Raw genomic sequence first — 25,436 nt, 5'->3', positions numbered from 1 at the left:
CGGGTTTATCCCAAACAAGTCTGTGGCAGAGACTTTTGTTCGTGCTACGTACTGGCTGCTAGGCAAGTGAGAGAGGCCTATCCAGGCGTGCAAGGAGTGTGTCCCATGAGGGGAGTGCATTCTATTGTGATATCCAAATTCTACCAGGACATTTGTCAAGAATCTTACAAGAAGATATTTGAGTTTCTTCTGCAGTTTCCTTGCTGCCTCTTTCCTGCTACTTCCTTAGTAAATTGTTTAATAAAGCATTGAAAACGTACTCAAGTGTTGGTGCGTGTATCGTCCAGAGGTAAACTCAACAGAACCCTAGACCCGGTGGCGGTAAAACAGAGGGAAGGAGAGTGAAGGTCACAGGCCCGCTTAAACCAGCAGCTCCACCGAGAGTTATTGCTACATATATATATATATATACTGTGTGTGTATATATATATATATATATATATATATATATATATATATATAGTAGAGATAAATTACATTTCATAATTTTCCAAAATTCAGTATACTCATTCCCCTAGATTGATACAGTATTGAATTGTGCAATTTTATGTGTATCTTGAAACCAAGGAACAGAAATTAAAGTTTTTCCATCAGCTTATTTCTTTCTCACATGAAACAGAATCAGGAGGGTTACATCTCACATTAACTTAAAATGTTCTCTTCAGAGTTGTATGTCTAAAAATCCCATTCTTCAGCTATAGCACAAATTATTTTCAAAATACTTGTAAAATTATGACTGTAGTTTAAATACGGCTAAGTAATATATGTTTGTTTAAATACAAAATATCCACTTGGAGGCTTCACCATCTCCAACCAGTTACCTCAAGCTGGAAGTACTGTACACCCTTCATCTTAAATAATTTATCTTTTTGAGATACTACTGTATTTTTATAAACATTAAAGAGATGATGCCAACAATGTTTCCAGTATTTTGCTAAATAGTAACTTTCATCTATATGGTTGAGTTAATCTTTACATTGAAAAACTTTTATTTCTTAAAGAGGAACTGCAGTCTGCTCACATCATTTGTAATAAAAACATTTTCGCCATTCTGAAGCTTCCCTCCAACCACTTTGCATATTATTTTATATATACTGTAATTCTGTACTTGCCAAATATGCTGCAGAAATCTCCTTCCACTGAGTCTGACTGCAACCATGTTAACTGTGGGCAGCTGAAGCTGCTGCCTGTTCACTTCCTGAATTTACACAGACACACAGAGGCACACCTCCAACTCTGCATCTCTTATTGACTCTATTATGACTCATCCTCCCCCCCTCCCTGGCAAACTCTCATGAGAGTGAGAGAGAGAGATGTACATGATGTCATAAGCCTAGGTTTTTTTACCAGACAAGAAACAGGAAGTTGGCTGTATAAGGTATTTACTGGCAGAAAAAAAAATGTCTTACTATCCAAAGTTAAAACAACAAGGGCAGAAGATTTAATAGATGGAAAGATTAAAAAATTACTGAAGTTCCACTTTAATAATTCTACGCATTAAAATAAATTTCATAATGTTTATTTAAATTCTAGTCAGGAATTGCTGTTCCCTACTAGAATCCCTATATACAATGGGGCAAAAACGTATTTAGTCAGCCACCAATTGTGCAAGTTCTCCCACTTAAAAAAGATGAGAGAGGCCTGTAATTGTCATCATAGGTATACCTCAACTATGAGAGACAAAATGTGGAAACAAATCCAGACAATCACATTGTCTGATTTTTGAAAGAATTTATTTGCAAATTATGGTGGAAAATAAGTACTTTGTCAATATCAAAAGTTCATCTCAATACTTTGTTATATATCCTTTGTTGGCAATCACAGAGGTCAAATGTTTTCTGTAAGTCTTCACAAGGTTGTCACACACTTTTTCTGGTATGTTGGCCCATTCCTCCATGCAGATCCCCTCTAGAGCAGTGATGTTTTGGGGCTGTCGCTGGGCAACACGGACTTTCAACTCCCTCCAAAAGTTTTCTATGGGGTTGAGATCTGGAGACTGGCTAGGCCACTCCAGGACCTTGAAATGCTTCTTACGAAGCCACTCCTTCGTTGCCTGGGCGGTGTGTTTGGGATTATTGTCATGCTGAAATCCACGTTTCATCTTCAATGCCCTTGCTGATAGGAGGAGGTTTGCACTCGAAATCTCACGATACATGGCCCCATTCATTCCTTCATGTACATGGATCAGTTGTCCTGTTCCCTTTACAGAGAAACAGCCCCAAAGCATGATGTTGCCACATGGTAGTTGAGGTATACCTATGATGACAATTACAGGCCTCTCTCATCTTTTTAAGTGGGAGAACTTGCACAATTGGTGGCTGACTAAATACTTTTTTGCCCCACTACACTGATGCCTGCTTTTTATGATGTAAAATTGTGTGTGTGTTTCAATAGGTACTGTGTTTTTTTTCCCAGTTTTCTGATGGTTGTTCAAAGAGGAAGAACTCTTGGGGTTGCTTCTGAGAGATATGTATATATTTGAGCAGAAAGTCATTTCTGTGAAGATGGATCTAATCCAGCTATGAAATTCAAAGAAAAAATCAGAATGATCCCACATAAGCACTCTGGTTATATGACATCTAATGACCATCGTGGAAATACAGTAGCAAGAGAGCTTCAAGAAGTCAAGCCAGAATATGAGGTAAGTCTATTAAATTGCTACTAAAGAACATATTACATTTGATGTGCTGGACAGTCTGAGACTTGAACTCTAGAACATGAGTAATAGGTATGGTCGTAAAATTGACTAGAGTATATCCAAGCTTTTTTAACACCTTAACAAGCAGTTTTAGGACATAATCACAGTGCTTAGTAGAGTCCAGAGTAACGCTTAAGTTTGTGGTTTGCTAGTATTGCTCTTATAGACAACAAGGGTAACCAGAAATGGAATTATACAGATCGGTGCAAATATTAATGCCAGCAGCACATTCTCTGGAGGATCCATGAATTCTTCAGGCACAGCACAATTGATGAAAAACTTTAGATGAGCATTTAGAATTGTGTAATGTGCCAAGTCATTAGGGTATGCAAGAGAGAGGATTTCAGCACTGCATTCCAGGCATGTTTGTAAGTCATTGTAGAATCTATTGTAAAAGAAGAAAAATAATATTACTTAAAGCAGCAACATATGGCAGGACCACTAGGTTCTAGATGCAGAATGATAGTACACTGACAGAATTCTGATTTTTTTTTTTTTTTTTTTACAATTGAGTCATGTGTCATAGAAAAAGCAACAGTTCTGCACACTCGACATACAGTTGTGCTCATAAGTTTACATACCCTGGCAGAATTTATGATTTCTTGGCCATTTTTCAGAGAATATGAATAATAATATAAAAACTTTTCTTTCACTCATGGTTAGTGTTCGGCTGAAGCCATTTATTATCACTCAACTGTGTTTACTCTTTTTAAATCATAATCACAACAGAAACTACCCAAATGACCCTGATCAAAAGTTTACACACCCCAGTTCTTAATACCGTGAATTGCCCCCTTTAACATCAATGACAGCTTGAAGTCTTTTGTGGTATTTGTGGATGAGGCTCTTTATCTTCTCAGATGGTAAAGCTGCCCATTCCTCTTGAGAAAAAGCCTCCAGTTCCTGTAAATTCTTGGGCTGTCTTGCCTTAACTGCACGTTTGAGATCTCCCCAGAGTGGCTCAATGATATTGAGGTCAGGTGACTGAGATGGCCACTCCAGAACCTTCACTTTATTCTGCTATAGCCAATGACAGGTCGACTTGGCCTTGTGTTTTGAATCATTGTCATGTTGGAATGTCCAAGTAAGCAGCTTCCTGGCTGATGAATGCAAATGATCCTCCAGTATTTTTTGATAACATACTGCATTCATCTTGCATCAATTTTGACCAAATTTCCTGTGCCTTTGTAGCTCACACATCCCCAAAACATGAGCGATCCTCCTTCATGTTTCACAGTAGGAATGGTGTACATTTTATCATAGGCCTTGTTGACTCCTCTCCAAATGAAGCGTTTATGGTTGTGGTCAAAAAGCTCAATTTTGGTCTCATCACTCCAAATGACTTTGTGCCAGAAGGTTTAAGGCTTGTCTCTGTGCTGTTTGGCATATTGTAAGAGGGATACTTTGTGGCATTTGCGTAGTAATGGCTTTTTTCTGGCGACTCGACTATGCAGCCTATCTTTCTTCAAGTGCGTCCTTATTGTGCATCTTGAAACAACAGCCACACCACATATTTTCAGAGAGTCCTGTATTTCACCTGAAGTTCTTTGTGGGTTTTTCTTTGCATCCCGAACAATTTTCCTAGCAGTTGTGACTGAAACTTTAGTTGGTCTACATGACCATGGTTTGGTTTCAACAGAATGCCTCATTTTTCACTTCTTGATTAGTTTGAACACTGCTGATTGGCATTCTCAATTCCTTGGATATCTTTTTATATCCCTTTCCTGTTTTATACAGTTCAACTACTTTTTCCCGCAGATCCTTTGACAATTCTTTTGCTTTCCTCATGACTCAGAATCCAGAAACAACAGTGCAGCACTGGATGAAAGATGCAAGGGTCTGTAAGGAGTCCAGAAACTCATTGAGCTTTTATACACACACACACTAATTACAAGCAAACAGATCACAGGTGAGGATAGTTACTTTTAATAGCCATTCAAACCCCTTTGTGTCAACTTGTGTACATGTCATTAGGCCAAAATCACCAGAGTATGTAAACTTTTGATCAGGGTCATCTGGCTAGTTTCTGTTGTCATTATGATTTAAAAAGAGTAAACACAGTTGATTGATAATAAATGGCTTTAGCTAAACACTAACCATAAGTGAAAGAAAAGGTTTTTTGTTATCATTCATATTCTCTGAAAAATGGCCAAGAAATTATTAATTCTGCCAGGGAATGTAAGCTTATGAAATAAAGTGTAGAGGGCGCTCTAGAACAAATAGTAATTAACTGAGCAAAAAGTTGAATGGTTAAATTAACTCAAGCAACTAGCATTGAATAAACAAATAAAGTGCAATGTGCCATAAATACTTATATATATACAGGTGATGAACACAAGTGGTATAGACAATATATGGACCAAAAAGGCAGTAGAAAGAAAGAAGATTCCCAAAATCACAAAGAAATCCAAAAAAATCTTCTGTGTTCAAATTCTTCCAAAAAATAGTAAATATTCCTTCACCGACTGATAAAAATAAACCCAATGTGCTCCTTATATGCATTCTGCTTACCAGAGAATGGTGACCCCTTTAATTAAAAAGCAGGTCAGAAAAGCTTTAGCAAGATAGTGGTTGCTACCATGGTGAAGACTGTGGATGTAAGAAACCCCTCCTCCGCAGAGATCATGGATGAGATAAGTGAAAAGATCATAGTAACCAATAGCGTAATCCTGTTTATTTAGAAATTAATAAAAATACAAATGCCAAATGGCTGCTTACATGAAGAAGTGCTTTAGCCCGGCACTGGGGCTGCAAGCGTATCTGGTGATCGGAAGGTGCCTCGCGGCTAGCCCTTGTAGCTGGCGTGCGTTCCACCGCCCAGCCCCAAACAACCAAACGGACCTGAAACCCAGTGGCTGTATAAACTGAGAAGTATGCAGCCACTGGGTATAAAGATAGAATTGGACCTGAATTGTTTCTTGGCCAATGACTAATTTCATCTTTAGATTTATATTGTGGGATTTATCCCTTTAACTATTTTCAATCCCTCCTTTTCCCTTCCAGGCCATAGTTTTATATACACCTATTGTAATTTTTCCTTTTTTAAATACCATTTTTTAAATTTTTCCTTTGTTTAATATGTGCAAATTTTATTACATTGTGGTCCTTTTTATTCTATAGGGTAAATGCCCCATGTTACCAATGTACTAATGTATATATATATATATATATTTTTTTTTATATTATGTTTTTTATCTATTCGGATGTTATTTATTAGCTTTGAGCTAGCCTTGATCAATGTAAACTGTGGCTGTTAATTATACAATTTCCTTCCCCCTCAGTGTGTATTGGCTCCACACTACAGAACTATAGGCCCATTAACGACCAAGCACGCTTCCTGATGACGTAATAACGAAACGTACGTTAGGGCGGTACTTGGTCACGTTACTTCACGCACTTCCAGCCCCTTTGGTTGTTCCGGGCTGGACGGCGGAACACACGCCAGCTACAAGGGCTAGCCGCGAGGCACCTTCCGATCACCAGATACGCTTGCAGCCCCAGTGCCGGGCTAAGGCACTTCTTCATGTAAGTAGCCATTTGGCATTTGTATTTTTATTAATTTTTAAATAAACAGGATTATGCTGTTGGTTCTTATTATCTTTTCACATATCTCATCCATGATCTCTGCGCAGGAGGGGTTTCTTACATCCACAGCCTTTACCATTGTAGCAAGCACTATCTTGCTAAAGCTTTTCTGACCTGCTTTTTAATTAAAGGGGTCACCATTCTCTGGTAAGCAGAATACATATAAGGAGCACGTTGGGCGTATTTTTATCAGTCGGTGAAGGAATAATCACTATTTTTTGGAAGAATTTGAACACAGAATATTTTTTTGGATTTCTTTGTGATTTTGGGACTCTTCTTTATTTCTATAGCCTTTTTGGTCCATATATTGTCTATACCACTTGTGTTCATCATCTGTGTATATATAAGTATTTATGGCACATTGAACTTTATTTGTTTTTTCAATGCTAGTTGCTTGAGTTCATTTAACCATTCAACTTTTGGCTGTTAATTACTATTTGTTCTAGAGCGCCCTGTACACTTTATTTTATTAGTTCCTTGAGTAGTATACATACTTAATTAGAGGAGCAGCTTTTTTCACCATATACAATTCGGTTTATTCAGCATTTACAAAATGGAAAAACAGACAGAGCAAAACCAAACTAATATATACCCAGCAGCTGAACACTGAAGGCCAATATAGAAAACCTTAAAAGTAACTCACAAAATATAGCAGTGCAGCGCTTAGTAGAACATGTAAAACAAGTGCACATACAGTTTATAACATATGAGGCAAAGTCCCAAATTATATCTTAATCCGAGGAGATGAATGACTGCCCACTTGCAGAAAAGAAATTCCTCAGATGGTAAGAAAGGGTGCAGTGATAAGATAAACTTAGCATTCGTGTATCAACACCACTGTGTTCCACCACCAGGAGTCTAGGCCGCTCATCTTATCGAGTGGACCTTCTGCACTAACAGAAATGTCACCCAAGCTTTCCCTTCCACAGGGTTATTAAGAAGATGAATGTCCACTTGTAGTGTCAGAAGGTCAATCTCATCGGCAGGTATATATCATGTTAAAAACAAAATAACAGGACATAGTGCTCTCCATATGAAAAATATAAAATGTATTGAATAAAAGAATATTACTCACAAGGGTAGCACTATTTCCCAGTGCAGGAGTATAAAGCATATAAAAATAGAACCAGATGGGTGGCTGTACTGACGTCACGGAGCCCCTCGCACGTGTATCGTCCGTATGGACTACCTCAGCGAATCTGATTAGGGGCCCATGCGTCAGCTCTTATGTATGGTACTGGTTCATCAAACAATTAATCAGGGAGATAAACCCCGCCCCTCCTCCAATCGAACCTCAAATGAGTGTGCATACCTTATTGGTGGTGGGGACTAAGGGCTTCAACATACCAAAGGATCTGATAGGGCACAGGTAAGTAAACACCTCCAATAGCTGCCTGATTGTATAATAGATAACAGCTGTCATTCCTCCCATAGTCCAAATGCTATCATTTCCGGATAGAGGAAGATCAGCATCCTCCAATGATAGCTGGCGTTGATGCGTCCTAGGGGCGAGCCTGCCCTCTGTTAGGCCGTTTCCCTGGAGACGGAAGCGGGAGGCAAGATCGTAATAAACGATCCGCCCTCACCGTCCACGTCACACATAGGCTAAGTAGAACTGTAAACACTCAGGCCGGTCGCCCAGCAACGGCGTGTACGTGCTCCGAGGACCGCCCCCAACGTTCACATCATGTGTCAGTCAACGTAGGTGTTTGGGCTGGTCACCATGGTGAGAGGCGAGCCGCACTAAGCTCGGCCACAAACCGGAGATGGATGCAAAAAATGACAAAAACTACTACAGCAGGAGGGAGGAGCCTGGTAATGGCTCTGTGCACAGCGTGAGGATCCTGAGAACCCTCTCCCTGCAGCTGAGAGGAATGACCGGCCTGATGAGAAGGAGTAGGTAGCTTCCCTCCCCGCCCCCTGCTCATCACTCTCTGAGGTGTCTGGACGTGTAAGCCAGAGGAAGCCCGCACCTGTCCGTACCTGGGTCTGCCTGTATCCCACCCCCTTCCGCTCCTCAGTCGGACGGGCTAGAAGGCGCATTGAGGACAGGGGGTTAGGAGAATCAGAAATCTGCGGTGACCGGAGCGCTTCGGAAGCGGCGGCAGCTGAGAAAACGGTGCGCCGCTGTGGGCTGTTTCAAGTCCCAGGCGGGGTTGCCGGCTGCACCGGGGAACATCAGAGGAGAGAGCCCGAAAGGAGGGTGAGCGGAGCGAGGAGCAGCGGCAGCAATCCCGGGAGAGCTGAGAGCCGAGGAGAGCTGAGACCCCAGTGGGTCAGATAGACCTGGGCAGATCGTTATCAGTAGAGACAGCACATGCGTGCTTGGGAATATCAGTGAACAGCAGCGAGCTGTAGTGAGCGTTCCTTTTTTTTTTCTTCAGCCTCAATAACAACCAAAGATAAGTACCGTTTTATGACTTTTTTGGTTTATTTTTGTTTTTTTTGTTTTGCAATGGCCTTGAAATGAACTGGCAAAGGGAAAGCAACAAAACAAAAGGGAAAGGGAAAGAACACACTGAAATAGAATGAAACAGAATGAAAGCAAATGAAAGTAAATGAAGGTAAAAGAGTTGAAAAAGCAGAAACAAGTGAGCCAAGAAACATAGTAAGAACAGGGGGGGAACAGGGGAGAAGAGAAGGAGAAGGTGAAGGAGAGACAAGCTAATAGAAGAATTGTATCCCAGCCCCCACCTGGCTGCTGCTGCAGTGTTTCCCTTTCTTGTTGATTTTTTTTTTTTTTTTTGTGTGTGCTTCTGTCTCAACAATAGGCTTGATAGCACAAAATATAGAATAAGAAGGAATGCCTTACGAACAAAATTGCGGAGCACACATGCACATACTGGAACTTTACTGCTGAATATACAAAGTATCCTGCTGAACACTTGAACTAGATTGTAACATTGCATTATATTGCTAAAACACTTGAATTATTTTGCTAAATACCTAAATATCTTGGTTCAAACATTAGAATAACAATGAGGATTGCCTGATGTACTTAAAATAGCGACATATCCCTGGATAGCGGGGGCCACTCATATCTCATTAAATATCTTTATTGTTGGACTGTGGGGAGAACGGTAGGTGAGAGAACGGAGTACAAGAAATACTGATAAAAATAAGTCAATTTAAGAAGGCTGGGAGTTTCCAACATTATTTAGAGACTCCAATCAAGGAGTATACTGAAAGGCAGCTTCGAAGAGCTTATAGACACAGTCATAGAAACAAACATGAAGGGGAAAACAACAAGAAGCGCGGGAGCAACACCAAAATCACCTAGGACCAGCCTAGGCCCAAGTCCAGGCCCTATGAACAGGTACATACAGCAAGGAAATGGAGAAGGAGAGAAACAAGTGGGGTCAAAGGGCAGACAAACAGAGGCAAAAGAGAAGGACAATAAGGATAAAAAAGGCCAGTATAAAGTACAAACAGAAACCAGCCACCTATCAGAACCCAGAATGGAGCCAGAAATAGGAGAGGAAGACAGAGGAAAGGAGGAAGGACAGCAAGGGCCACAGTTGCCAACAAAACAGGATATGGAAAAAATGTTTGCGGCACTAGAGAATTCCCTAAAAGCAGAGATGTCAACACTCCATAAAGACATGGGATATATGTTAAACAGAGTGGAAGAAGTAGAGAACAAAGTAGACTCGCATCAAAAAAACATAAAGGAACTGGAAGAGGAAATAAAGAAATTAAAACGGGAACAACAGGAACAATCATATAAATTAGAGGATCAAGAAAATAGAGATAAAAGGAAAAACTTGAGAATACGTGGGTTACCGGAAACTGAACAAACAGAAAACCTAATAGAAAAAATGAATAATCTCTTCAACCAAATCTTGGGAAAAGATGTAACCAACAGAATAGGAATAGAAAGCGTTTTCCGAGTAAAAAAAACGCAATGGTTCTCAAGGGAAACTCCTAGAGACGTAATAGTTCGCCTGGAAAAATGGGAAGAAAAAAAACAGATCTGGACAAATCTAAAGAGGAAAACACAAATAGAATTTTCAGAAGTTAAATTACAAATATTCCAAGATTTGTCTCAAGAAACGCTGGGAAGACGACGGATACTAAAACCACTATTGGGAATCCTCCGGGAGCAAGAATTTCAATGCAACTGGGGCTTCCCAGCATGCCTAATAGCAAAAAAAAATGGAATAAGTGCGAGACTAAGATTTGTGGAAGAGATCCCGGATTTTTGTACTAAACTAGAAATCCTTTCCCCAAAATTGGAAAAATATGCAAACAGACAGGAGCGAATAACGGCAGGAGAAGACCTGCAATGGCAATTAAATTCAAGGAACAGACACCAGGAAGCGGAAGCTCGAGGAAAATGACAACTGAGAAAACACCACACAATGGCACAAGGGGCCTTAGAGTAGAGGGGGGGGGGGCTGGGGCTGGTGGGCTGGGAAAAAAGGAAAGGGCAAGGATCGGCAAAACACAATAAAAATGCAGGGAGAGGGTGACAGGGACTCATGTAGTGGACAGGGGGTCGCCCTATTAGTGTTTAGGTGAGGGGGGAATAGGGTGTCCCACAGAGCTCCGCCTCAGATTAAATAGAGCAGAGGGGGCAGAGCGTGCCCCACAAAACAAAATAAAATGCTCTCAGCTCTAGAAAATATGGGGGTAAAAAACCCATATCAGAAAAAAGGGAGGGGGAGGGTGGGAGGAGGGAAAAGGGAGGGAAGGAGGGGGGGGGGAAGGTCTGATCCATATAGATGGTTATACAGGCGCACCCATTTTGAGACAAGAGAAGAGGAGACCCCGTGTGTCCGCTGGGCGCCCCCTCCTCCCGGTCCTCAAGGAGGACCGGGGGAGGGGATAGACCAGAGGACGGGCAGGAAAAAAAAAAAAGGTACAAGAATGGAAAATGTAAACAGTATAAAAATACTCTCCTACAATGTCCGAGGACTAAATTCCCGTGGGAAGAGAAACATCATTCTCCGAGAACTAGAAAAAAGTAAAGCAGAAATAATTTTCCTACAGGAGACACATATAATCCAAAACTCAATTACCAAAATTTATTCAAGAAACATACCAACATGGTACCAAGGAGACTCGCCAATAAGAAGGGCCAAAGGAGTTGCCATCGGCATAGGGAAAAATGTACGTTTTCTAATAGATCAAAGAAAAATAGATCCGGAGGGTCGATATCTTTTTATTACAGGTACTATACAGGGGGTAAAATATACATTGGCCAATGTCTATTGTCCTAATAAGAACCCTAAAAAATATTTGATAGACACAATAAAAACACTAATGGAATTCAAGCAAGGGAAATTAATACTAGCCGGAGACTTCAACTTCAGCATGGACAATAAAATGGACAGCACCTCAACAGTAAGGGACAGAGAAGTAAAACAACTAAAGAAATTAAAAAGATTATTATATGAACAGCAACTAATAGATCCGTGGAGAATTCAACACCCCAGCACAAAGGACTATACATTCTATTCAACAGTACACAAAAGTTACTCCAGATTGGATTACATCATGGTTGAACATAGAAACTTGGAAGAAATAGAAGAAACAAAAATAGGTATAATAACCACTTCAGATCATAGCCCAGTAACGTTGAAAATGAAAATAAAAGGAGAAGTCCTTGAAAGGGGTCCATGGAGAATTAACGAAAATTTATTAGAAGACAGTGAGACCGAAAAATGTATTATTGAAGAAATAAAAAGATACTTCGAGGAAAACGATACACCAGAGGTACCCAAGGCAACAATATGGGAGGCGCATAAATCCGTTATTAGGGGCAAATTAATAGCTATAGGGGCAAGAAAAAAACAGGAAAGGAAAAAAAACATGCAGCAAATAATCAAGGAAATCTATGAATTGGAACGAAAACACAAAAACCAAATAAATAATAAAATTTTTGGTCTACTATCTCAGAAGAGAGAGCAACTAAAAGACTGGATGGAACAAGAAGAAAGGAAGGAGTACAATAGAATAGTACAAGAAAAATTCAAATGGGGTAACAAACCTGGAAAATACCTAGCAAATTTAGTAAAAAAAAAGAAGTTTCATAATTATATCGAGAAGATCAAAAATGAAAAAGGAGAACTAGTAAACAAAACTACAGATATAGCGACAACATTTCAAAAATATTTCAGCTCCCTATATGCAATAAAAGGACGGGAAAGTGGGAAAGAAGCGAACACAAGAACAAAGATTATACAGGAATATTTAAAAAAAGCAAACTTACCAAAAATAAAAATAGACCAACTAGAAGAACTGGAAAAAAATATTACGCAAGAAGAGATAAAATTGGCATTAAAGGAAACTCCTGTAGGAAAAAGCCCAGGACCAGATGGGTTTACGGTCAAATACTATAAAAAATTTGAAGAACAGCTGATCCCAAAACTATTAGAATATATGAATGCCATAGGAGAAGAAGAAGAAATAAGAACTGAATCATTGCTAGTTCATATTACAATACTACCAAAAGAAGGGAAAGATAAAGTTAACTGTTCAAGCTATAGGCCAATAGCCCTACTGAATGCCGATACGAAGTTGTATTCCAAGATACTGGCCACCAGGATAAAAAAACTAATTCCACTGTGGATCAACCCGGACCAGACTGGTTTTGTCCCGGGGAGAGAGGGGCGAGACAACAGCCTAAAATCAATACTGATGTTGCACAAGAAGGTGCAGATTGAGACCCCAGTTCTATTCCTGTCATTGGATGCAGAAAAAGCATTCAACAGGGTAGACTGGGGTTTCATGATGGATACATTGCGACACTTGGGTATCGGGACAAAAATGATGAAGTGGATAACAAACTTGTATAACGGCCCGACAGCAGTCGTAAAAGTGAACGGTAGACTCTCTCCAAGAATTAAGATGCAGAACGGAACACGGCAAGGTTGCCCATTGTCTCCACTACTATACGTATTGGCCCTAGAACCACTATTAGCAACACTCCGCAATAACCAAGAGGTGGAAGGAGCGAGACTAGGAGGAAAAGAGCACAAGATCGCTGCCTATGTGGATGACATCTTGATGTACGTATCCAATCCAAGAGTGTCACTCCCAAACATATTGAAAGAAATAAAAAAATATGGAGAATTGTCAAACTTCAAAATTAATCCAATAAAAACGGAAATATTAAACATAGGTCTAGAAAAAAAGGAAGTTCAGTTCTTACAAAAAGAATTCCCATTCACTTGGGTGAAAGAATTAAATTACCTTGGAATCAAAATAACTCCTAAAGTCGAAAAGATCTATCAGGCAAATTTTATCCCACTGATCAATGAGGTCAAAGAAGAAATGAAAAAGTCAAGAACTCAGCCACTTTCATGGATTGGAAGAATAAATATGTTCAAGATGATGATACTACCCAAAATAAATTATAGATTACAGATGTTACCAGTCAAGATCCCCCAGAGCTTCTTTAAAATAATTTAAAAAATTTTATTAAAATACATATGGTTTAATAAAAAACCAAGAATCAGATATACGCTGATTACAAGGAAAAAGGAACACGGAGGTCTGGCTGCTCCAGACATAAGCAGGTACTATAAAGCCATAGTTTTAACACGAATGTTGGAGTGGACTAATGAGAAAAATGAAAAAAAATGGGTTGAAATGGAAAACACAATAAGCGGAGTCACATTACATAAGAATATTTGGATTCCACGGAAATATAGATCACTGGACACAGACACACATGAAATAACAAAAAATGTATTTGAAATTTGGGACACTATCCACTTAAAGAATGAATGGAAATACAATTCACCATTAATAGCACTCACAGGATCTAATTACTTCACTCCCGGGAAGGAAATATTTGGAGCTCAAGGAATATATAACCCACAATTGAAAGACATCACCAGAAATGGCAAAATAAGAACACGAGTAGAATTAGAGGAAAGGAATGGATGGAAGATGAATGAATGGAATTATAATCAACTAAGGCACTTAGTAAGCACAATACCACATCCACTGAGAGATGAAACAAAACTAACTGCACTGGAAAAGCTATGTAGCAAGGAAACACCATTGAAAAATGGAACATCAAAAATTTATAGTATACTGACGGATTTGGATGCACAAGAACGACCAGAATATATAAAACAATGGGAAAATGAACTGAACTTAAAAATAGATAACCAAAAAGTGGAGAAAATGATAGAAATGGGATATAATAAGGCCTGGGACATGAAGACTATTGAAATGAACTATAAACTAGTATCAAGATGGTATATGACCCCAGTAAGATTACATAAATTTCAACAAGACAAAACCTCTCTGTGTTGGAGAAAATGCGGCCAAATAGCAACGATCACACACATTTGGTGGGAGTGTCCAACAATAATGGAGTATTGGAAGGAAGTACTAAACAACATAAAGGAAATAACTGAAGAAGAAATAGAACAAAACATCCGGACTTGCCTCTTCCATATTTATAATAAACCCAAGAAACAACATAGGAAATCAATAGTACCTAACCTCCTGAATGCGGCTAAGGCCTTGATTCCCAAGAATTGGCTAAAAAGTGGAAAACCAGATATAAGAGATTGGCTAGAGGAAATAGATTATCACTACAAAATGGAAGGAGGAGAGAAAAGGGATAATAGAAAATGGGAAAGTTGGAAAAAATACAAAGTCTCGGACATTTACTTAGACAAGATGAAAGTAAAAATGGGTGCAGAGCCAAGTGGATAAATAAATAACACAGGGAAAGGGAAAAAGAAGAAAAGAGAAAAAAAAAAAAAAAAAAGAGGGAGGAAAAGAAATGGATCAGACACAGGGGAGGGGGGGGGGGAGGAGGGGGGAAATAAGAGGGATTGAGAGAGAATAAGATAATAATGGGTCCATATTTATAGGCGGTGATTCGTCGTTGGTTTTTAAAAAATGTTAAATAATACCCTTGAAGGGGAAAATAATAAAGAAGGGACGGAAACAATCCACAATGATGTGAAAAATGAGAAGAGATAAAGTTTGACATACAAAGTTGAAATAATGTCTCTCAGAAAATCTTCGCTGACGTGGAATAAAAAAAAAAAAAAGAGATAAAGAAAAAAAAAAAAAAAAAAACACCACTGTGTTCCACCACCAGGAGTCTAGGCCGCTCACCTTATCGAGTGGACCTTCTGCACTAACAGAAAGGTCACCCAAGCTTTCCCTTCCACAGGGTTATTAAGAAGATGAATGTCCACTTGTAGTGTCAGAAGGTCAATCTCATCGGCAGGTATATATCATGTTAAAAACAAAATAACAGGACATAGTGCTCTCCATATGAAAAATATAAAATGTATTGAATAAAAGAATATTACTCACAAGGGTAGCACTATTTCCCAGTGCAGGAGTATAAAGCATATAAAAATAGAACCAGATGGGTGGCTGTACTGACGTCACGGAGCCCCTCGCACGTGTATCGTCCGTATGGACTACCTCAGCGAATCTGATTAGGGGCCCTTGCGTCAGCTCTTATGTATGGTACTGGTTCATCAAACAATTAATCAGGGAGATAAACCCCGCCCCTCCTCCAATCGAACCTCAAATGAGTGTGCATACCTTATTGGTGGTGGGGACTAAGGGCTTCAACATACCAAAGGATCTGATAGGGCACAGGTCAGTAAACACCTCCAATAGCTGCCTGATTGTATAATAGATAACAGCTGTCATTCCTCCCATAGTCCAAATGCTATCATTTCCGGATAGAGGAAGATCAGCATCCTCCAATGATAGCTGGCGTTGATGCGTCCTAGAGGCGAGCCTGCCCTCTGTTAGGCCGTTTCCCTGGAGACGGAAGCGGGAGGCAAGATCGTAATAAACGATCCGCCCTCACCGTCCACGTCGCACATAGGCTAAGTAGAACTGTAAACACTCAGGCCGGTCGCCCAGCAACGGCGTGTACGTGCTCCGAGGACCGCCCCCAACGTTCACATCATGTGTCAGTCAACGTAGGTGTTTGGGCCGGTCACCATGGTGAGAGGCGAGCCGCACTAAGCTCGGCCGCAAACCGGAGATGGATGCAAAAAATGACAAAAACTACTACATTGTAATAATATAAAATTATACTAATATGATACTAGAGGGATGAGAGGGCTGACCTAAATAAACATAAGGATACCCCAAACCAAGCGGAACACTAAGCAGTTGGGAGAAACATTAAAGAGGTCACCCCCATCCCATGTAGAGCAATAGGTCCTAAGGCAACATTCACCCACTTCCTGGTAGAAAGTGTGAAGCGGAAACACATATAATTCCCACCGAGTTGTCACTAAAAAGAAAACTGAATATAAATGGAACTGTCCACTGGTAAAATAAACAAACTTACAAGATCCCCAATCCATATGATTCCACGGTTAAATGCCGTGTTACATATGCGTAGGTTTTAAAGTATAAAATTAAGAAAAATGTTTTTAAAAATAAGAATAGTATTTTTTAGAAAGAGTTAAAAATTAAAAAAGAGACATTGGTACAACCACCTCATCCGTATACAGATGAAATAAAATTAAAATATGTAAATATGCATATACCTCAAAGTCAATGAATAAATACACAAGGAATATACAGACTAGGTACCCACATATTACTAACAGTCTGAAATGAAACAATTGAGGTCGAACTCAATGTTCAACCCCAAAGGGACCCCGACCTTTGTCTCAAATACCCAGAATGATTCCCGTCGACTAAGATGCCGTATGAAATTTCCACCTCTCCAATGCTTATTTACCTTCTCTATTCCCCAGAACTTCAGCCCTGCAGGGCTGCGGTTATGGAAAAGTCGGAAGTGCCTGGAAACGTTATGTGTGCGGAGACCCCGTTTAATGTTGTTAACATGTTCTCCAATTCTTACATGGAGGGGCCTCGAGGTCCTCCCCACATATTGGAGACCACACTCACATTGCAGCATATACACAACCCCGACAGTATTACAAGTAATCAATTCCTTGATTACATTTTGATAGGACTTTGGGTCCGGTCCTTCCAAACCGCCCACTGTTCATCTACAAAAGAGCACCTTCTCTCAGGGATAAGTTGGCTCCAGGGGTCATTGATCCCCCGATTTACCTTGCGAATAGGATGCTTGGGTTTCTATGCGTGTGGACATTGTCCTGCATGTAGACAGGCTAAAAACAATGTTAAGAAAAGGAAAGAATTTGTGGCGTCTGCCATGGGTAAAAGCTATGTAATCAAGCAATTGATTACATGTAATACTGTCGGGGTTGTGTATATGACCTACTGTGTTTTAGCCGCTGGGACCGAGGGATCCTCTAGTCTGTCACTAAGCAGGTGAGCCGTCCAAATATTCCATTTACGGTCAAAAATGTGTATGGAGTCCAGGAGAGTATGGTGTATTCTTTCCATAGTCCTAATGGACTCCATACGTGAAATCACCTGCGACCAAGATATATGGGAACGTTTCCAGTTCATTGCTATTGCCCAATGAATCGCACTAAAAAGAGTGTGAATTAATTTCTGTAGGGGGAGGGGAACAGCTGGGAGCTCTGGAAACAGCAGACACATTTGACAGGTCAGAGTAATCGATACTCCAGAGAGAAGTGTTATAAGAGACGTAGTTTTATGCCAAATGGCATCTAAGGCCTTACAACTCCAGAACGTGTGCAACAGCGTACCCCTGTCCTGGCATCCTCTAAAGCATGTTCAGCAACCAGAGGATATATTCCGTGGAGACGGTCCGAAGTGTAGTACCATCTAGTGTGAAGTTTGAGTACCGTTTCCTTAATGAATATAGAGTGTGTACATTTGTGCATGTTATCTATCATGTCCTGCCAGTCCTCAGCAGGGAACTCTTGGGCTATCTCAACCTCCCATGCCTCCATTGCCATAGATTTTTGAGGGGAGTTGAAGTCGTTAAGGTATCTATAAAGTATGGAGATGGTCCCCTTATCTCTCGAAGCCTCTCCGCATATAAATTCAAATGGAGTCTTCGACAGTCTCCGAGTAGAAGTGTCGTATTTGCAAGTATTGGTGAAACTCGGATCGACCCATAGCGTGGGTTTGCTGCAGGTGAGCGTAAGAACAAAAGGAGGTGTCCTGCAACAAAGATTCAAGGTTCACCAAACCCTTTGCGGTCCAGCTAAGGAATGATGTAGAGGAAAAGGCCGGAGGGAATGAAGGTTCTCCTAAAAAGGAAGATAGAAGGGGCGTACCCGATTGTAGCTTAAACGTCTTAGAGTAGAGGGACCATAGATAAAGTGATTGGCCTATTATATTATTAAGTGGGGTGTCTTTTGGAGATATGGAGCGGGACCAGAGAAGACCCGGGAGGTAATAAGGAGCCACCGAGATCCGCTCAAATTGTAGCCATGGCATAGAGGCGGGGGAGGTATGCCACTGTGCCAATTGGATAAGACGGGATGCCAGGAAGTACTTCCATAGATCCGGGCATCCCAAGCCCCCCCTCACCTGAGTTCTATACATCAATATACGTCCCATTCGGGGTTTTTTATTTTGCCATATAAATTTGAGCAGATCCGTCTGGATCATCTGCAGAGCTGAGCGAGAGACATACAGAGGTAGGGACCTAAAGAGGAATAAAAGTTTAGGGAGGATGTTCATTTTAACTGCTTGGATCCTTCCTAAAAATTATATACGGTATGAGGACCATTGATTTAAAAGGTGCTTGACATTAGAGAAAGCTGGAGGGTAATTTAAGGAGTATATCTGTTTGAGAGAAGGGGCTAGTTTAATACTTAAATATTGCAAGGAGACATGATTCCATGAGAATTTGAATTTTTCTTTAAGAGTAGTCAATAAAAGTTGTGGAAGGTAAATGGGCAAAGCCGAACACTTGGAGGGGTTAACACCTAGGCCCGTTAGCTTATGGAAGGAGTCAAGGGAGGACATGAGGTTGGGGAGGGAGATTAGAGGGTCAGAAATAAATAAAAGTACATCGTCCGCATAAAGGCTAAGTTTAAATTCCGACCGCCTTTTGTGTATCCCTTAATGTTCGGGTCATTGGAGATGGACCCAGACAGGGGCTCCATGGCAAGCGCAAACAAAAGAGGGGACACCCCTGTCTAGTGCCACACTTCAGAGAAAAATAGTCTGAGTTATATCCTGGAAGCTTTATACGGGTACTGGGGTGATGGTAAAGGGCTTTAAAGCCATGTATAAATGCCCCACTAAATCCAAATTTTAATAACACTGTGTCCAGATACGTCCGAAGAACACTGTCAAATGCTTTGTTTATGTCCAAACTCAAAAGTAATACTTGGTTCGAGTGCATATGAGCGTCCTGGAGAATATTGGTGGCTAAACGGATGTTATCCGTGATCTGCCTCGATGGGATAAAGCCCGCTTGGTCGGGGGATATGAAGGTCGTTATAACTTTAGCCAGTCTGTCTGCCAAAATCCATCCAAATATCTTTAGGTCATTATTTATAACAGAAATGGGGCAGAAATTTTGGGGGAGGGTATGGTCTTTGCCTGGTTTGGGTATGAGGGACATGTTTGCTAGCAGCATTTCCTCCGGGAATTGTTTCCCTTTGAGAATATGGTTATACATGTTAGTCAGTGTGGGAAGTAAGGATTCAGCAAATTTTTTATAGTAGATGGCAGAGAATCCATCATGGCCTGGGGCTTTGGAGGGTTTAAGGGAGGAGATGATAGAGGCAACTTCCTCTGATGAACAGGGGGCATTGAGGATTCCCAAATGCTCCTCTGATAGCTGAGGAAGCGAGAGGGTATCTAACCAAGTCTGTGTGGGAGGAGGAAGAGAAGGATCTGGGCCTGAAAATAGTTTCTGGTAGAAGGAGGAAAAGATATTTAGAACGTGTTTGGGATGGGAGGTGAGGTTGCCGTTATGATCTTTCAATTTATAAAGGTGGGTCGGTTGGGTGGACTGTTTGAGCTTATGCGCAAACATCGTGGAAGCTGAGTTACTATGAAGGAGGAAACGGGCTTTGGACCATCTAAGAGATTTTTCTATGTGTCCTGAAAGTATGTCGTCCACAGCCCTTCTCTTTTCAGTGATCTTGAGGAGCAACTCCTGTGAAGGTGACTGAGTGTGTCTATGGTACAGTTGCTCTAGTTCTAAGGTGAGTTTATGAGTCTCATGTTGTTTTTAGCGTTTTTGAGTTGTGGAGATTTCTATTAAGTGGCCCCTCATCACAGCTTTATGGGCTGCCCAAAGGGAGATGGGAGAAATATCCTCTACATTGTTGAGCCTAAAATATTCTTTGAGGCGCTCCATCAGCTGGGTCAGGATCACAGGGTCAGTGAGTAGTGCGTCATTAAGGCGCCAGGACCTGGCTGTATGTGGGAGGCCTAGACAAGAAATATGGGTGGAAGCTATGTGATGGTCCAACCAGGGGCAAATATGTATATTAGCTGAGGTAGAGTTCAGAGAAGGAGTGCAGAAAATATAATCCAGGCGGGAGTAACTATCGTGGGGGTGGGAATAAAAGGTGTATTCTTTAGAGCCTATGTTGTGGGCCCTCCAGACATCTATTAGTTGAGAGGACTTCAAGGAATGTTGAAGGGATTTGGGAAAGGCCTTAGAGGTTGGGCATGTTCGGCTTCTATCTAGCCCTGAGTGGGCTACTAAGTTAAAATCACCTCCAATTAACATATGGGGGGGAGTGGAATATATCCAGGGTCTGGAAAAATTCTTTAAAAAATGTAGCCCGTGAGGCATTAGGCGCATACACTGAGGCCAAGGTTAGTTGTTTATTCTGGATGGAACCCTGAACTATCACAAATCGACTGCCTAAATCTTTATATATCTGTTGAGCCTGAAACAACACTGAGTTCTTAATGAGGATAGCAGCCCCCCTAGACCTGGACCCATAGGTGGTGAAGTAACATTGTTTAACCACTTAAGGACCGCCTCATGCCGATGTACGTCAGCAGAATGGAACAGGCAGGCAGAATCACGTACATATATCTGCCCGAGGCGGTCCGATTTTGTCCAGCGGCGATCGGAGATGAGGGGGAGACCATCCGTTCGTGGCCCCCCCTTCGCGATCGCCGCCGGCCAATCAAATCATTCCTCTGTGCTAAACAGCAGCAAAGAAAATGATGTCATCTCTACTCGGCTCGGTATTTTCCGTTCCGGCGCCGAGGAGAGAAGACTGCAATGTGAGTGTAACACTACACACACACAGTAGAACATATAAAAATAAGTGTGGCGCTAAAAGATGTCCGTTATTGGGCAAAGCCAAACAGAATAGTATCTGGAAGGCGATATGCGCAACAAAGAATATTAATGAAAATAAGTCCTATGAAGACTGTTAGTTGACACCAACAGAGGTAAATAAATAATCCAAACCGCAAGGTATATGGGTGAACTATATAAGTATATCATATAAAAACTATTGAGTGGCACCTGAAGTGAACAAGTAGGCAAAACAATATATGTGAATATGTGAGAAAAAAATAAGAAGGACTACAAATCCCAAAAATAGGGAGGAGTAGTTGTATGCATAAGGACCAAAAATAATGTGAGGGTTTTACACGTCACAAAAGTGTACTACACACAAATAAAATTAATCGTGTAGAAAAAATAAACTGAGAATAAAACTGACATAAAATAAATGACATAAAAATATTGGACTGCTAATGAGACTGAAAGTCCATCCGGAACTCATATGTAAATAATGATAACTCAAAGTCCAAGTGACTGCTATAAGGAACCATCAACAACCGCCGGAATCAATGATGGGGGACCCTTAAATCCAAGGATGGCATCCACAAGATACGGTAACAACCATCTGTATGAAAGGGGTAGGCATAAATACCCTTACCGGAGATGATGGACTCCCAGCCAACGGCTTGGGAGTCAAACGGGCTTGTATTGGAGCAGGGGAAGTAGCTCCTGGTTCCCAACGGCTGAAGATGATGGAGAAATGGCAGCACTCACCGACTCGACCACTCTGATCTCGCTGACCTGTCGCATCAATGATGTCAGTAGTAGGTGCTCATTACAAATGATTGATTGGGACATAAACTCTTTTATTAATCAGTCTTAATTTTTTTTTTTTTTTTTGTTTATTGTCCCTTTTAGGGTACTGGATTAGCCCCGCATTCCTGTTTAAGGATGGGCTTGATGAAGGATTCTTACGTTTAACATATTCTTATATTCAATACATAGTCCTGAAGTCTTACTTGGCTTGCAGCTGTCCAACGGTCATTCCTAATCAATATTGATGATTCCGTTTTCCCTATATGTCTTAACCCATTCAGTTTATATCATAGTTTATGGTTTCTCTCTCTTCACATATTTTAAATAATTTTAGACTACTTGGCTCGTTACTTTTTTGGGTATTCTTACTTTATACCCTCATATTCAGATGCCCTTTTTAGCTATACAGTAGTATTTCGATATAATGACAGTGATATGTATATTTCAATATGGATTTTGACTGTAGTGATACAGTACACTGTCCACTCTTACTGCATAGCCGTGTTGCTGTTAAGTTTAACAATGTTCGTGCCATGTCAGCGTCCCTAAATATACTTATGGTTTTTGTTTTTCTATTGTCATAGCTGGACCGCATCTGCGCTCCAAGCTCCAGTACTTCCGCCCATTAATCCCCATTAGAGCGAGACGTGGTAAGCATTTGCGTTTCACCATCGCTCCCGTCTTTGTCTCTTCCGGCCGTACGCCGGAGTGACGTCACACGTCCTCACTATACTCCCGGATTGGAGGTTGAACTTCATCCTTGCTGCCTGTGATAGGTTGAGGGGATGGACGTGTTTGACTGGACGTCGCACTTCCCGTCTCGAGGCCCTATAGGAGGGGGGATATCATGTGACTTATGCACCGACAGGGGTAGGAAGACGCGTCATACGGCACCACTTTGATTGGGCTATCCACATTGAGGCTTGGTCACAGGCCGATTTTAGCACCACTGTGATTGGATCATGATGGATGCGGACGCCATTTTCCCGCAACCCGGAAATGACGGTATACATGGCGCGAACAGCTGTTACCATTTGTTTATCACTATTTTACATATATATACAGGCGCAAGTGGCAGACAGGCATATACCCCAGTCGAAGTCCTATCGGACGAAACGCGTAGGGTTCGTTATGCCTGTCTTGCCACCATTTGAATTTTAGCGCTATTTTCACTGTTTGTTTCTTTTTGAAGAGCCAGAGTGTTTTTATCACTTGGTTTTAATAAAGCTGGTTCTTAGCCGATTTACACTATGGGGAAGTCTCCGTTTTTTTCCCTTTACCTTTGAGGATTGACATCCTGTCTATGAAGCTGGATTTGTAATGAGCACCTACTACTGACATCTTTGATGCGACAGGTCAGCGAAATCAGAATGGTCGAGTCGGTGAGTGCTGCCATTTCTCCATCATCTTCAGCCGTTGGGAACCAGGAGCTACTTCCCCTGCTCCAATACAAGCCCGTTTGACTCCCAAGCTGTTTGCTGGGAGTCCATCATCTCCGGTAAGGGTATTTATGCCTACCCCTTTCATACAGATGGTTGTTACCGTATCTTGTGGATGCCATCCTTGGATTTAAGGGTCCCCCATCATTGATTCCGGCGGTTGTTGATGGTTCCTTATAGCATTCACTTGGACTTTGAGTTATCATTATTTACATATGAGTTCCGGATGGACTTTCAGTCTCATTAGCAGTCCAATATTTTTATGTCAGTTTTATTCTCAGTTTATTTTTTCTACACAATTAATTTTATTTGTGTGTAGTACACTTTTGTGACGTGTAAAACCCTCACATTATTTTTGGTCCTTATGCATACAACTACTCCTCCCTATTTTTGGGATTTGTAGTCCTTCTTATTTTTTTCTCACATATTCACATATATTGTTTTGCCTACTTGTTCACTTCAGGTGCCACTCAATAGTTTATATATGATATACTTATATAGTTCACCCATATACCTTGCGGTTTGGATTATTTATTTACCTCTGTTGGTGTCAACTAACAGTCTTCATAGGACTTATTTTCATTAATGTTCTTTGTTGCGCATATCGCCTTCCAGATACTATTCTGTTTGGCTTTGCCCAATAACGGACATCTTTTAGCGCCACACTTATTTTTATATCTTCTTTACAATTTGTCTGATTGTGGTGTTGGCTGCTTTGCCCTCTGGTTGGCGCATTATTATTTTTGGTTTCTTTACACAGTAGAACATGCCAGGCACACAAAACACCCCCCTTTACCCCCCGATCCCCCCCTAATCTCCCCCCACCCCCTGTCACACTGACACCAAGCAGTTTTTTGTTTTCTTCTGATTACTGCATGGTGTCAGTTTGTGACAGTTAGTGTGTTAGGGCAGTTAGGGTTTGCCCCCTTTAGGTCTAGGGTACCCCCCTAACCCCCCTAATAAAGTTTTAACCCCTTGATCACCCCCCATCGCCAGTGTCGCTAAGCGATCATTTTTCTGATCGCTGTATTAGTGTCACTGGTGACGATAGTTAGGGAGGTAAATATTTAGGTTCGCCATCAGCGTTTTATAGCGACAGGGACCCCCAAATACTACCTAATAAATGTTTTAACCCCTTGATTGCCCCCTAGTTAACCCTTTCACCACTGATAACCGTATAACTGTTACGGGTGACGCTGGTTAGTTCATTTATTTTTTATAGTGTCAGGGCACCTGCCGTTTATTACCGAATAAAGGTTTAGCCCCCTGATCGCCCGGCGGTGATATGCGTCACCCCAGGCAGCGTCAGATTAGCGCCAGTACTGCTAACACCCACGCACGTAGCATACGCCTCCCTTAGTGGTATAGTATCTGAACGGATCAATATCTGATCCGATCAGATCTATACTAGTGTCCCCAGCAGTTTAGGGTTCCCAAAAACACAGTGTTAGCGGGATCAGCCCAGATACCTGCTAGCACCTGCGTTTTGCCCCTCCGCCCGGCCCAGCCCACCCAAGTGCAGTATCGATCGATCACTGTCACTTACAAAACACTAAACGCATAACTGCAGCGTTCGCAGAGTCAGGCCTGATTCCTGCGATCGCTAACAGTTTTTTTTGTAGCATTTTGGTGAACTGGCAAGCACCAGCCCCAGGCAGCGTCAGGTTAGCGCCAGTACCGCTAACACGCACGCACCGTACACCTCCCTTAGTGGTATAGTATCTGATCGGATCAATATCTGATCCGATCAGATCTATACTAGTGTCCCCAGAAGTTTAGGGTTCCCAAAAACGCAGTGTTAGCGGGATCAGCCCAGATACCT

At 41.2% G+C, this 25,436-nt stretch overlaps 1 protein-coding gene across 1 annotated transcript in view; it reads right to left on the bottom strand.

Annotated features, from left to right (window-relative positions):
• Nucleotides 1–2,374: 2,374 nt before the first annotated feature.
• Nucleotides 2,375–25,436, bottom strand: part of RAMP2 (receptor activity modifying protein 2) — a 943,711-nt gene continuing 920,649 nt past the window's right edge. The window contains exon 4 of the mRNA XM_073608304.1: nucleotides 2,375–3,083. Within this exon, the coding sequence (XP_073464405.1) occupies nucleotides 2,831–3,083 (253 nt within the window). The 3' untranslated portion in view covers nucleotides 2,375–2,830. The remainder of the gene's footprint in view (nucleotides 3,084–25,436) is intronic.

The sequence above is a fragment of the Aquarana catesbeiana genome, linkage group LG12 (assembly GCF_042186555.1).
Source record: "Aquarana catesbeiana isolate 2022-GZ linkage group LG12, ASM4218655v1, whole genome shotgun sequence".
Lineage (NCBI taxonomy): Eukaryota > Metazoa > Chordata > Amphibia > Anura > Ranidae > Aquarana > Aquarana catesbeiana.
The sequence above is the reverse complement of the archived record's forward strand: the minus strand, read 5'-3'. Positions and strand labels throughout refer to the sequence as shown.